The 14,520-nt window shown below is 37.2% G+C and overlaps 1 protein-coding gene across 1 annotated transcript; it reads right to left on the minus strand.

Annotated features, from left to right (window-relative positions):
- Positions 1-241: 241 nt before the first annotated feature.
- Positions 242-13,670, minus strand: LOC129894191 (poly [ADP-ribose] polymerase 1). Its single transcript, XM_055969751.1, has 20 exons — positions 13,369-13,670; positions 12,092-12,141; positions 11,814-11,997; positions 9,471-9,648; positions 9,033-9,372; positions 8,532-8,727; positions 8,215-8,379; positions 8,027-8,087; positions 7,892-7,955; positions 7,566-7,817; positions 5,024-5,261; positions 4,743-4,858; positions 4,596-4,672; positions 4,329-4,489; positions 2,376-2,567; positions 1,978-2,086; positions 1,746-1,828; positions 1,470-1,607; positions 1,143-1,325; positions 242-652 (listed from the first exon to the last, which is right to left on the minus strand). The coding sequence occupies exons 1-20, from the start codon at positions 13,510-13,512 to the stop codon at positions 605-607; spliced, it is 2,979 nt and encodes a 992-aa protein (XP_055825726.1). The 5' UTR covers positions 13,513-13,670; the 3' UTR covers positions 242-604.
- Positions 13,671-14,520: the final 850 nt, after the last annotated feature.

A 14,520-nucleotide genomic window follows, 5' to 3' on the forward strand; every position in this document is an offset into this window, starting at 1 on the left:
CTAGCTTCAAGGCTTCCATGCTCGCTAAAGTTTCTAAACAGAACAAAACTTCTTTTGCTTTTCCATAAATATTACCATCTTTCATGTTATAGCAAGTCATAGTTTGTTAATTTGTTAGGACCTCAAACAGTTCATGATTTAGCAGCAGAAAGGACGCTAAGCAATCCTGCAGCAGTCTCAAGGAAATTTACAGAGCAAATGCAGCTTCAGCTGCAGCTAACAGTGAGAGTTCTCAAGTTAATACTGCTAATGTCAATCTTTACCAGAAAGCTAAGCATCATAGTCGAAAAGTAGAAACATGATTTCATCTCTTACAAAGAGGCATTTACATGTGCAGGAAGCGATCTCCTCCTAAAAAACCCAAAATGAGATCTAGCCCTCCCCATACACAACAAAAGATAACCCCAATGTCAAGCCTGCACAGGATGAGTAAGAAAGTGCAGTTTTTGCTGATATGGAGTTCCCAAAATGAGATCTAGCCCTCCCCATACACAACCAAAAGATATCAAGCCTGCACATTATGGGTAAGAAAGTGCAGTTTTTGCTGATATGGAGTGAAACTATCTTTACAAAACACACATATTTACAAGTCTGAATCATAACTTCACCGCTTGTAATGAAACCTCACTTTGACCAAGAATTGGAGCTTTACCTGCAGAAAATAGAAATTTAAACCAGTCAGTCCATCAGTATATTCATCTATCATCCATGTACTCCATGTCCCTACCCTCACGACTGAAGAATGGCATGCAAGAAGTTTGAACATGATATCAAAATATGCATAATTGTGAAAAGATAAAGCTCCTAAATGATCTCTGCACACAGCTATTAGGCGACCCTGACTTCAAAATGTGAAATAATTGAACTATTGCTCTCTGAATCAACTAAGAAACTGCTTTAACGGGGTTAATTCATTAGAACGCTTTCTTGCTTTATGTCGGTGGCACAAAATTCTGATGTTCACGAAATACATAAACCTACTGATTTATAGGAAAGAAGCAAAAGTAAATACATAACATAGTTCATCCAATTCACGGATAGAGTTGGTGTTGCATCAAAACAAGAATAGATGTTGAATACTCTCAATGGTTTATCACCAAACTCTATCAAGAAACAGACCTAATGTTGACAAGAACACTTACTTGGGCAGAGTCGTAGACTATGTATTCATTGTACAGAAGCTCAGAGTTCTTAACATTTGACGTTACTGGTTTTCCACACGGAACCACAACTTCATCCCTCCAGTTCACAAACTCTGATCTCTCAGGTACTGTCTTGCCAAGACCCTTAGTAGAGTGCTTTCCTTTAGGAGGTTTGTCCATATACTACATAGAAGCCACACAAAGCCGCAATAAATTCCATAAGTAACAAGGTAAAAAAGGGCAGACGAAGAGAAATAAGATAACACACTGAATGAACAAAATAACAGCAGTATGGTATGGTATGGCAATCCTACTGTATTTACTCACCTTGGCTGCCTTTAATTCATAAACCTCACCTAAAGCAACTTCACTGAGAAGCATAAACCCAACAGGGTTCTTGCGATCAGTGAAGCAATATTGTGCACTTTTACTGACCATATCAGCAAAGTATATTCCCTTTCCAAACTACAAGGTAGGTAAAGACATTGCACATCAGATAGGTGTAAAGCTTAGTAAATGCCTTGATATACGGACAAAAGAGTAGCTAAGAAACGGAAGTCAATTCAAAAAGTGCAAAATGTAAAAGTAAGGGGCAGGTGATACCATGTAGCCCGTAGAGGGGGCTTCTGGAGGAGCGATTCTTAGTCCTTGGCTAAGTATACCCACAAAGTTTGTCAAACGGGAACCTGAAAAGGGTTTCGATGTAGTTAAGTTCACTTTTCATAGTTCGATAATAGTCTCACAACCTTAAATTTCAAATACAATGTAAATTGTGAGCCATTCAACTGATAAATCCACCAGTTGACAGGTCACCTTGATGTGTGTTTAAACTTACCATGCCATAGAAGTATTCTGTTCTTCAGTTTCTCTCTGCAGGGTTTAAACTTGTCAAATTCCCCTTCACGTTCGAGAGAAAATACTTCTTCCACTTCCAGAACCCAGTCCTGATAAAAGTCCACATTAGCACATACCCTTTTTCCCAAAAAGTTGAGAAATATAGAACATGTCTTTTTCAAATTGCTTTAATAAGGAGGTAGATAGCTAAAGGTTCTAAAGACGGAAGGAGAGGATTCAGTTGCATCTATGCTGGTGGTGCTCTCACCAGCACCAGCCCAGTGTGCTTATAGATTCATTTTGGGTTTCCAGAAGTACAAAACACAAAAAGATTGAAGTAAACAACTAGCAAGCTCCAGAGGAAAAGACGGTTAGAGGAAGAGGGAGTCGCGAACCTACCTTATGTGTAGGAGCATGAGTACTTTTGAGATACTTTTCAATCACTCGATAATCTTCACTTTGATGAGGAAGTGGAGATATATCACACTGTAGCTTCTTATACTTCTCATCCAGAGAGTCATCATTGTCAATGTCAAAGCCAACAAGTCTTGAAGCTATTTCAATGTCCTGAAGAGCTTCCAGCATTTTTATCTGTCACCAAATACACAGGGGCATAAGTTAGCTGGTATCCTGGCACCCAAATGAGGTTAGCTAGAAGAGATGGTGAGTAAAAAATCCAACAGCAGGTTTGCCAAAGAAAACAGCAATACGTGGGATGTTGAAGAGGCAGATACCTCAGTCAGAGCATGTCCTCTTAACTCACTCCATGAACTTACTACATAAACTTAAAAGGACTCTTAAGGATTTATCAATTACTCTTATGATTAATACCAAAAGATGAGGAAACCTAGCATTTCAAACAAGCAATGCTTGATCTTTAAAAATGTGAAAAGAAAAAAAAGAAGCAATTATAAGCAATTTATAAATGAACTCTGTTGATAAATATGGCTCAAACTTTCTACAAATCATTACGTGGTTCCCTCTTACCCCCATAGACGAACGCCCTTGAGGCTCATCTGAATCTTAACTTAAATTTCATACAATATCTTCCGTTTCAGCCTTGAGTCAAGATTACAAAATGTTTCTAATGGGAAGTAAATCAAGACAAAGTTTCACCTAGTCAAGTGGACTCTGGTGCTATGGGGAAAAAATTATATAGAGGAAGGTGATTAGGTATTACAAACCAAATCCAGAACAAAAGCCTACTATACAAATAATTATGGAGTTTTGCAGAAAAGGAGGAACGGTGGGAAGATGTCATAAAAACAAGATATGCAATGGAAAACCAGAGTGCTCAAACAGGTCTAAGCCTCCTGTGGAACAGGCCTATGGAAACAAACTAAAAGACCAGGGTGAGTTCTGACTCTCATCAGAATGAAAATTGGAGAAGTGAAGAAAGTTCGAATGCAGCAAGAAATGTGATGCATGGAAACACTTTAAAAGATGCTTCTCTGATCCATATAGTTCGACAATAATCCCCACTGAACTGTAGCTGAATGCTATAGTAATGAAGTTTGGAAATAGTGTCTAGAAGAAACTTAAAAGACTGGGAAATGGGAAGTATCACTCTTCTGCTGACAGAATTGGGGAAGGTAGAATTGGATGTGGAGAAAACAAATAGATTAGAGTGGATGGTGAAGAGCAATGGTGGTAGCTGGCAATGGATTGGTGATGGTGGTTGTGTGGTGATAGTTGTACCGTGGATGTGGTTGTTGGTAGTGGTTATGCAGTGTGGTGGAGGGGGTTAGTAGTGGTGGTTGGCGGTGGTAGTTGTGTGATGGAGGTGGTTGGTGTTGGCAACGGGCTGATGGCTAGTAATAATGGAGGTGGTTGGTGTTGGAGATGGGCAGATGGCTAGTAATGGTGGAAGTAATTTGTGGTGATGGCTGATGGTTTGGTGGTAGTAAGCGACGATGGTGGTTGTGAGGTGGAGGCCGGCGGTAGAAGATGGTAGAGATGTTTGGTGGGTAGAGACAGCCGGTGGTGGTTGGCGGTGATGATTGCATGGTGGTGGTAAGAAACAGAATAGCAGTAAAAGGTTACGTTAATGAAACTTTTAAGGGAAGGTCTGAATAATTTTTTTACTTTGTATAAGATATGAACGATTCTAATCTATTAAAGAGCTAATAAGTGGTTGCTGAAAAACAAATGCTAAAATCTAGACACAGATTTAGACCACCTCCATTAAGTGGAAACAAATAAGCCTCAAGATTGCAAGGAGACATGGCAATTGGTTAAAAAAAATTAACTTGGTGAACAGTTGGTGATCCTCAAAATCCCAAGATGGCACAACACAGCTGGCAGAGTGGTTGCCAAATTAAACGACATTGATATGAAGTAAAGAGGTTTCACCTTCAACTTAAAATCATCCTCATCTTTAATAACATGAGGATGAATAGATGGTATGACTGTGAAAAAGCGGTTGCTTGCATCAACAAGAAGGGTCTCCTTGGCAGTTGGATCATGATTAGTGCCGCTTAACAAATTTTGTATCTCCGTTAATGCCTCAAAACCTAAGTACCAGAAACATTATCAGGAACTAGTCGGCAGATGAGCTTAAACACCACATAAATAGACAGAGGAGATACCCAATAGAAGTAGATAGCTGAACAAATGTACCTTTTTGGATATTCCTTTTACTCAGCTTTCCTAGTGGCATCTCGGACATATTTATCTCAAATTCCATCATAGCAGCCCTGCAACACTTGTGGGTTCAGCTGCATTTCTCAAACATACAAGGAATTCAACAGTGAGACTTTATTTAACCTGTATGTCTCAACATTAAAGAGAATCTTCATCAGCTCCATCAATGGAGGGGCAAGTTTGCTGTTCGTGTCATTGAGATTTCTCTTAGAAGTGGGTTTTTTGTCAACTCCATAATCCTATAAAGTAAATCATTTTGAAAACCTGAGCTTGGTGAAGGTGCTTGACGTTTCTATAGCCCAAAAATAATAAAATTATGGTGTTATTAGAGAAGAACACTAGGGGTGCAACCCCAAAAAAAAGGCAAAATGTTTAAAGGCATGAGGCGAGAGGAGGTGGCTAACAATATCCAGAGGATAAAATCTGCCAGGTTGCTTCTGAAAATTTTTCTTTTGTTCCCATGCTTCCCACGAGTTCCCAGTCTTCTCAAGAAACAAACGCTTAAAATGTTGTATTGCATCTGATTTAGACATCTCCTCTAACTTGTTTCCTCCAATTTTCTCATTTCCAACGCGACCCCATTTGCGAAAAACATAACAGTCGGACCCTTTGTCCTCTTCAATAATTTGAAGGATGTAGTAACTGCAGATAACAAAAACAAAAAGGCCAAAATACCATATGAACAAACAGAACCAGGATATCACATGGGCAAAATTACAGATAGAAATCATCCTTTCCACTATAGTACTAGAGCCACTTTATAAACTGAAGAGGTTTGACTATCTCAGCAGCATGGAAAACCGAGCTATTTCCAAAACCAAATGATATTAAAAGAATATCCTATTACTCATGTAGATGTAGAGATATATTCATTTCTTTATAAATCCGGTTTAGGTAAAATCAAACCAGCGGCGAATCTATAGGCAAAGATTAGGGCTCATGAACCAAGAGGTATTTTATGTATATATGTTCTAAAATTAATATAATATTATCTGTTGGCACCCATAGCACCCATGTTACAGGAAGATTAAGGACTAGAATCAATTCCCAGTAAACATACTTTTTCCTTCTTTTTTTAGAAACCTAGATTCGCCACTGATTCAAACCAATCGTTTATGTGGACAAAGCTATTGTCTGCTTGTGAAATCGTTATGGAGGTTTATTTTGGAGGAACAAGCACTGTGGAGGAGGGTTATAAGTGGAAAGTATGGGACTGAAGGACAGAGGGTCTCAACGGAGGTAACTTCACCTTATGCCTAAGGGTCGTTTAGTAGTGGTAGAGTGTATACGAATAAGTACTGAATTGGATGTGTTAGTAATGTTGAGATTAGTTATGATGGGGGAATATTTCTTATCCATTGTTTGGTTTAGTGTATTAGAGCATTTCTTATCGAAATGTCTCGGGAGACATGTCTGGGAGCATTGAATTACCTCATAGTGATTAGTGACTAGACCTGACATTTTAACACCAAAAAACAAGTTTTTGATACATTTATTTTTTACTTTAGCAATCTAACTCTGGCAATTATTTTTAAACATGAAGGGAATTAAATGGACAATGCCAGAATCTACTAGTGACCTTTTGGCTTGCTAGAACAGCCGGAGAATAGATCTTGTTGGCTGATTGCATTTGGTGGACTATTTGGAAGGAAAGAAACTACAGATATCTTGAAGAAAGAATGTAGCTCAATTCAGAAGATCAAGATGAATTGCCTTTTTTTATTTTACCTTTGGTGTAAAAAGGAATTCTTAGATGATGCAAGTTCATTGTTAGATGTGATAGAATCCTGGTAAGAAGAACAAGGACATGGTTTGCTGTTTTTTGGATTCCAGCACACAACCTTTTAGCTGATGATGTATAAAATTTGTTACCTTTCCCATTCAATAATAACAATAACAACATACTCAGTATAGTCGCACAAAGTGGGGTCTAGGGAGGGTAGTGTGCACAAACCTTACTCCTACCTCAGAGGTAGAGAGGTTGTTTCTGATAAACCCTCGGCTCAAGAAAAACATAGCAGTCCAAAAAGAGAATAAACGAAGTGAAAGCATCACAAAACATACTGAACAGTAACTACTTTAGAATAATGTGATAATCGAAGTACAAGAAACATCAGATAGTACCCGAAATCAAAAATCAAAAGACAAGAAACTACATGAGCAATACTACGACTACTAGTATGGGCAAATAGCAAGACAATGCACTACTACCTACAAACCTTCTACTTACCTTTCCTATTCAAAAAGCAGTTACTCACCTCAACTCAATCGGATAACTCCCTACTCAGCTAATCAGACGCGTGAACCTCTTTGGTACCCGTATTGGGCCAAATAATACGAATTCCACCAAGGCACAAGTTTTGCACCCAACATTTCAAACTCGTTTCTTTCACACGTTTCATTATTACATCAACTTTGTGTGTAGTTCTCTGAAACTAGTTGCCCTAATTGAATTCCACTTGCACATACCCAATTCCCTAGCCACATGAAAATTCTTTTACAACTCCAACAAAATGAAGTGTGAAGAAAGATTGTTTTCCTTATATTACTTATCCTTGAACTTCTGCGATAGGATAGAACACTGCATTTCATAATTCTGGCATCAGATACTCTGGTTACATCTGATGGTTTATGAACAATTATTCAAATTCACTTGCGATTTAAATAGCAAATACTTCCAGAATTTTTTCACTTTAAAATAAGTGAATTTAACTTGGGATGTTAATGTTATTATGTAGCTCACAATTTACTTCATATTTACAAAGATAATGATAATTCAATTCTTAGGCAGAATCTACACATGACAGTTATGTTACACAGAGACATCTCAATTAGTGATGCAGAAAGACCAAAAGTGAAACACAGAAGAATGTACCAAAAAAGAAAAAAAAGACAACTACTAGATTGCTATTGCATATTTCAGAGGAAAAAATATGGATACGTCACCTATTAATACCACTTGAGAGATCTGACATGTTTAAAGTCGTATTATAAATGCTGGTCTTGTCCTCAAGAACGTGTCCTGTATCTTGCAAGCTAGATGCCTCATGAACCGCACTCCTCCCTTTTACTTTGACAGTTACCATGCTTTGAGTCTCACCATTAGCTTCTAATTTATACAAGTCAAAAGGAAGTTTTTTCTTTCTGTTGATACTATCCACCAAATAATCCTCCCTGACTACTGGCACTTTCGTTCTCCTGTCAGAATGAAGCAGCTGGAAGTGAAGAATTTGACAGGGTAAAATGTATTGTTGCAAGCTGCAAGGAGTTACCTGGCCTTCTTTATCTCGGAATCTTGATCATCCAACGTCCCTATCACAACTAAGCAATCTGTGTCTGCAAGTCCAAATACTTCTAATGTTTAGAATATAACAAGGACTGACAAATTTTAAGACATTATACGGCACCTTTCTTCAACTTGGCATGCACCCGTCCACCAGCTTCCTCAATTTTGCTTTTCCAGTTCTCCTATTAAATTGAAAATCGTGTGTTAATAAGCTGGGAAAAAATCAGAGGGAAAGAGGATAACCTCAAATACTCATGAGTGACCCACTAGACTAAAGAGAATTTGGAAAAAAAAGAAGGAAAAGTCTACCCTGGAATCTCTGGACAATCCTGTCAAAGCAACTTTTAGATCCCCTAGGTTTTCACCCTTGGAAGACTGAGACAGCCCATTAGCAGCCTGGCTCACAGTTGCCTTGCTGGGTGTAGCCGGAAGCAGTATCCTTTCTGTTTTTTTTGACTTTTGTCCCTTATACCACTGAACAGAAAATAACAGTTTCATAATTTCTACAATCAAAGAGCAGCATAAACATTGATCCATATCTCGAAAAAAAAGTTTAGGCTAAAAGGGAATCTTTAAAGCGCTGCTCATACTTATGTATCAGATCCTAGAATTTGTTAACCATGTACCTTGAGAAGAAACTCATTGCTGGTATTTTCAGGAATTTTCCATTTTCCTTTATCACGTTTTATGTCAGTGACAGAGTATGAACACTTGCTCCATTCTGACAAATAGCCATGGCATCTATACATGCCTCCAGAATATCGAAGGTGTCCTGAACAAAGGGGACATCTGGGGAGCGCTCCAAAAAGCATCGCATCGGCACTAGATAAAGCCAAGAAAAAAAAATTAAAGAAAATGTAGGAGGGTGGCACAAAAATTCCATCCAACATTGAACACTTATCTTGCATTCAACAAACAAAGAAATCCAAAAGGAAGAAAAGGTGACATCGAATAATGGATATAGGGAAAACTAAGGAAGGGAAGGGAAGCCCACGTCACTCAAGATCCAAGACTATACTAGTACAAACTACACTAAAGTTGGCAATTGAGAAGAAAAAGTTAGAAATATTGGATGCATCATAAGTGACCAATGCCTTATCTAAGATTAACCAGCAGAAGAACCACACCAGCGATCTCGAAGATCAAGCTCTGATCCTGAAGATTCCTGATCATTAGCTTCAAGCATCTCTCGCAACTCTCCCGTACTGACATACTTTTTGAGATCATCCTTGAGTGCCCATAGGGCTTTAGTCTGTGCCTCCAGTTGGCTCTCCAGCTCAGACGCTTTGGAGAGTTCATCCTTCACATTGTCAATGTTTCTGTCAGCCACTTTTTTGCTGGTAGAAACATCGGCTTCGGCTTTAGCAAGCTTTGATTTCTCACTGTTGTTACTGATTTTTTTCCTTTTAGCACCAGCCTTAGATGTTGATTCCTGTGCTAGTTCCTCCTTGGGATCAGTTTTATTACCTAAGACAATCATCAAACACATTAGTTGCTAACGAGGGAAGAAAAGAGTATCCGACCACGACAGTGATGTGCAATTAACAGAGCAAAGTTCTTATTACCCATCAATGTAGAACTCTTAAACAGGGATAGAACAGCTGCCTGATCAGCAGCCGAGAGGCTATCCCAATTAGATAGCTTTTCAACCTGGGTAGTCGAAGATATTTCAGAGAAACACTTTGCATGATGCCATGCCAGCGACTTAGCACGTTGACCTTCAGGTTTTGATGATATGCGGACCTAACAACAGATAGCAAGTACTTAAGAAAATATATTGAGCGTCTAGTTGACTGTTCATTAGGATGATAAATCAATTGATAGATAAGAAGACAGATACTAAATCCAATTATTAATTCATATTTCATACTCCTGCTCAGTAATTTCGACTAGATATAAAAGGCTAAAGTCATTTCATTTACACAAACAAGAGAATTCATGAATAATTTAATGTCATACACCAAAGAGAATAACAAACTTTCAAAATCAATGAAATTATAAGAGGTTGTTACTCGTGATCAAGAAGAACTTACAAATAGTGAAGCAGACAAAAAAAATTCTTCTTGTAACTGACATTTACAGTAAACTTCCTATAATCTTATGGATAAATCATGTTTAAAGAAAAAAGAATTTAAAGGAAAGAGGGAGAGGGATCAACACGAAAATAGTCTTCTGGTAATTAAAACATAAAGAAAGCAATGTATTGCTAATGGTGTGATCAGAATGAAATTATTTGGGAAAAGGCACAAGTACCCTCAACAACCTATAGCCGAATTTCCAGCGACATACCGGGGTCCTATTACCGCCCTAAATTTTTTTAAAACAAAATAAACACATGGGTGCTGATGTGGGTGTGTTTAAAATTTTAACTAAAAAGTTAAAGTTTAATTAACAATTTTTAATTGGATTAAATAATCATTATAACTTAAAATGATATTCTTAATTTTTTTCCTTTTTTAAATAGAATCAAATATTCTTTTTTCCTTTTTATTTTGCCGAAAAACACCAAGTTCCCTATGGTGAAAAATTCATGGCAGCCACTGGAGAAACCATCAACAACTCCCCCTCCACCCTCCATCAACAAATCCTCCGCTTACCACCTCCCTTCTGCCATTGTTTTTTGACTAGCAGCCACCACACCTCCACAATTCAAGCTCAATAGCTAACAACAATTTTTTCTAGCAATGCAACACACCCAAAAGCTCAAACTTTCAACAATTGTGGTTCTTCTTCAAATTTCAACTGCAATTTCTATTCAAATCTGGCCCAAATGTACTCCAATTGATCCCAAACTTCAAAACTATCTTCTGTCGAACAATATAAACGAGATTAAACACACCCAATTGGTATCAACCTCAAAATTTTGAGTTCAACTCAAACAAACTCCGACTTCCAAGGTTTGTCAATGGTGGGTTCAAGCTAATCTGAGACCCAAATTTTTTTCTTTCATCCAATTTCCAGGTAGAACAAATACTCAGATTCAATTTTGTAGAAATCAGAACCTTAAAAGCCGTTCAAAATTTCGGATTCGAAATTTGGAAATGTGGAACAAGAACTTGGTGCAAAAATGAAGTCTTTTTTGTTGAAATTTTCTCAAATAAAATCAATAGCAAGAAAATTTAGAATTTGAGCATTGTATGATAATCGCGAAGACAAATTAGAAGAAGAAATCTCATAAGATTTTTAATTCATAAACTTGTTAACTGGACAACGAACATTCAACTTTGAATTTGATTTTAATGGTGAAAAGGGAATGAAAAGGTGGAAGAAGAAGATGTAAAAGAGTGAGAAAAGAATATATTTAAATGGGAAATACACGTGTCAAGCGTGTGTAGTTAACGCATCTTCACAGATCTTGTTGTAGTATTTTAGGGTGGTATTTATCCATTTTTAAAAAGTTTAGGGGGTAATAGGTGGTAAAGATAAGGTGTATCGCTGGAAATTCGTCCATAATTTGGGGATTACTTATGCCTTTTCCCAAATTATTTCCTCATATAACATGGTTTTGGTGCTTGGAAGAACAGACTTTGCTCTGACCATTTTATCTTTATTTTATGCTTTATGAGCAGGTGATATGATATTCAAAGCTCTGTCAATGTTATAGATCTGCATACAATCTTTTAAACTACATCATTTGTCATATAATTTTGAGAAAAAAACTTGTCTCACGCCTAGATATTAGTCTTTGTATGAAATAACATTTTCTCTATAAGTAAAGAGAAAAATAACCCAAGAAACACATATTGTTCAGGTGCTTGCACAAAAAAGAACAAAGGCCCTCATGATTAATGGCAACGTCCAACCATGACTAACTAATAATCCCCAGGAAAGAAATTACGGCAGATTCAGAATTTAACAAAGAATTGGTAGTAGTAGCTAAGTAAAGCATACTGAGTGACAAAACCAACCTCCCCTTTAACAATCTTTTGGTTGCAGTGCCGACAGGAAGCACGGGAGGCTGGAGATACTTCAATACCACATTCCACTGCAGCCGGAGTAGGGATGTTTGAGGATCCACCAACCGCTACATATTCCCTTATCTTCTGCTGATCCTCCCACCGCAACTGGTCAACCCCTTCAACATCTTCAAGGCTAAGACCAAAATGAAAGTCAGTGGAAATAAAGTTCTTTCTGTATCACCAAAACAACAATTTAACAGTAATATTTGGAAATGGAAGCGGCATACGATTTTATCTGTTTTGCTTTCCTCAAGATGCAGTTAGCATGATGCCACATCTGAATCAAAAAACAAGAACCAATTAAATGGACAAAAAGTGGAGAGATCAAAGGAAGATCAGTGACAACATAAAGCAAAACTTAACTAAAAACTTGTAAACAAGGATGAAAATGAAAAATATAACAGCAACAGATCGTAAGATTCTTAACTAATCGGCAATGAGTATCATGAGGGAACCTCTGATAACAAATTTACCATTAGAATAAGAGCTACATGCCCCAGCAAGTGGTGGTGTTCCAACAAACACTTCAGGATGAGTTCTTTCATTACCCTAAACTTGTGTCTCTTTTCAGTATGCAGGTTACAGGCATCAACTAACAAACTAAAACTTTTAAGGGTCTTCAAATCTCAAGAATCAGCAAGACATAACACATATAGGACTGATAATCATACTTCCATCAATAGCATACATATACAGTGCGTCTCATGTGTAGTTGAAATTTACCTATTACGCTAGAGGATTAAAACCACCAGACAAACAAAACTACAATGGAAGCAACCCATATCATCAACTTGTGCTTCGGTTATCACATTATTTTGTTGTTGTTATCATTCTTTTGTTGTTGTTAAATGCTATATAATGTTTTCCCTATTATTTGCTATATCTTCTCTACTTTTGTATTTCTTTTTCAAACTTCTTCGATATCTGTTACTTGAGCCAAAGGTCTTAGGGAAGAGCCGATCTACCTCCATGAAGCAAGGTTAAGGTCCGCAGACACCACTGGGTCATCCCACGAATTTCTAATTCTAATATTAACTCACCAAGTCAAAATAGCGCACATAGGAATGAGTTTCGCCGTAATGTCTCATTTCCCTATCCTAGAAAACTGCTCATGTCCCCATGATTCATGAAGTTGTACACCCACATCAAGCATGTGAAAAACGAAATGGGAGAAACCCACACAAGAAAAAAAAAATAACAAACTAAATGAACTGGCAAAAACTTCCAGGGAAGAAAACAAGAAAAGATTGATGCTCAGTCCAAAGGTCTGATTGTTATCCGTAAGTCTTGTTTTGACCGCGGGAAGGCATGGAAAAGGCACAAAGTGAGAAGAGATGTAAAATAGTAAAAGAAAGGAAATTTTTCAGTTCACAGGATTATGCAAGTATATTAAACTAAAATGCACAAGTCAGAAACAAGAAAATAGCACCACAAACGCTCCAATTTTGTGCGGAAGTGACTACAGTAGAAATGGGTGAATATCGGAAGGGAAATTGAGACATACAGGCATGAAGCCATCAAATTGAGTGGATTGGACCATTTTGCCAAGCCTAAAAACTTCTTTGCTAATAGAACTTTTGCAAGTTTTGCATGATGAACGCGATGATTTTGCATACTCAGCTTTCCATGGCTTCGGAGGATTCGCCATTTCCGCAACAATTTACTCTTTTGGGTGTTTATATATTCTCTCCTTCTCTCTGTATGTGTCGCTGTTCATGCAGATTCTATATGGTGTACTCAAGAGTGGTGTCACCGGAGTGACGCAAGACGGGGAATTTCTGAATCTGTAAGCTTGTCGCATTTCTCTATTTGTCTGTGGACCTAATGGGCTCAAACAATTGGGCTTCTATTGTTTTGACGAATTTTTCAAAAGGAAATAGTATAGGTTCTTTAGCTATAATTTGTCTAACAATGTTTCAAAAATATAGGTTCAAGCCTTGAAAATAGCCTCTGGCAGAAATGCAAGGTAAGGCTGCGTACAATAGACCCCTGTGGTCAGCTCTTCTCCGGACCTGCACATAGCGGGAGCTTTAGTGCACTGGGCTACCTTTTTTTATACAAATTGAATTTTCAAAGAAATTGTATGTATATTACAAATTTGCTTTAGTAATTTGTATATAAACCCCTAAATTCATTTTGTATACAAATACAAACCTTTAGATATTTGTATATGAGCTCGCAAAGATTTGTATATGAGTCTCGAAATATACAAATACAAAAAAAAATATAAATTTATTTTAGAGATTTGTATATGAATCCTTAAATTCACTTTCAAATTTGTATAATAAAAAAATTCATTAAACTGCAACCATAATTTATAATTATGTGAAATTATAACTATATTAAATAATAAACTAATAATCTTTGATAATTCGCATAATTTTTCCTTTGATGAATACGATAGAGTTTCATTATTATGTGAATACCACCATGCATCTCACACACATGTAAGCTTCTTTTGAATACCACCATACATCTCATTAAGTGGTTTTTGTCTATCATTTTCTAATGCTTTAGTAGCATGAGGACATGGAATTCCTGTGAAATCTCATGTCCTACAAGTACACATCTTTCTACCAAGATTGTAGCATCCCCTTTTAGGAGAATATCACTTGCGAAACAAAAATTAATTATTTCTATTATTTTACCCTAAAAA

This window comes from Solanum dulcamara, chromosome 7, assembly GCF_947179165.1.
Source record: "Solanum dulcamara chromosome 7, daSolDulc1.2, whole genome shotgun sequence".
NCBI classification, from domain to species: domain Eukaryota; kingdom Viridiplantae; phylum Streptophyta; class Magnoliopsida; order Solanales; family Solanaceae; genus Solanum; species Solanum dulcamara.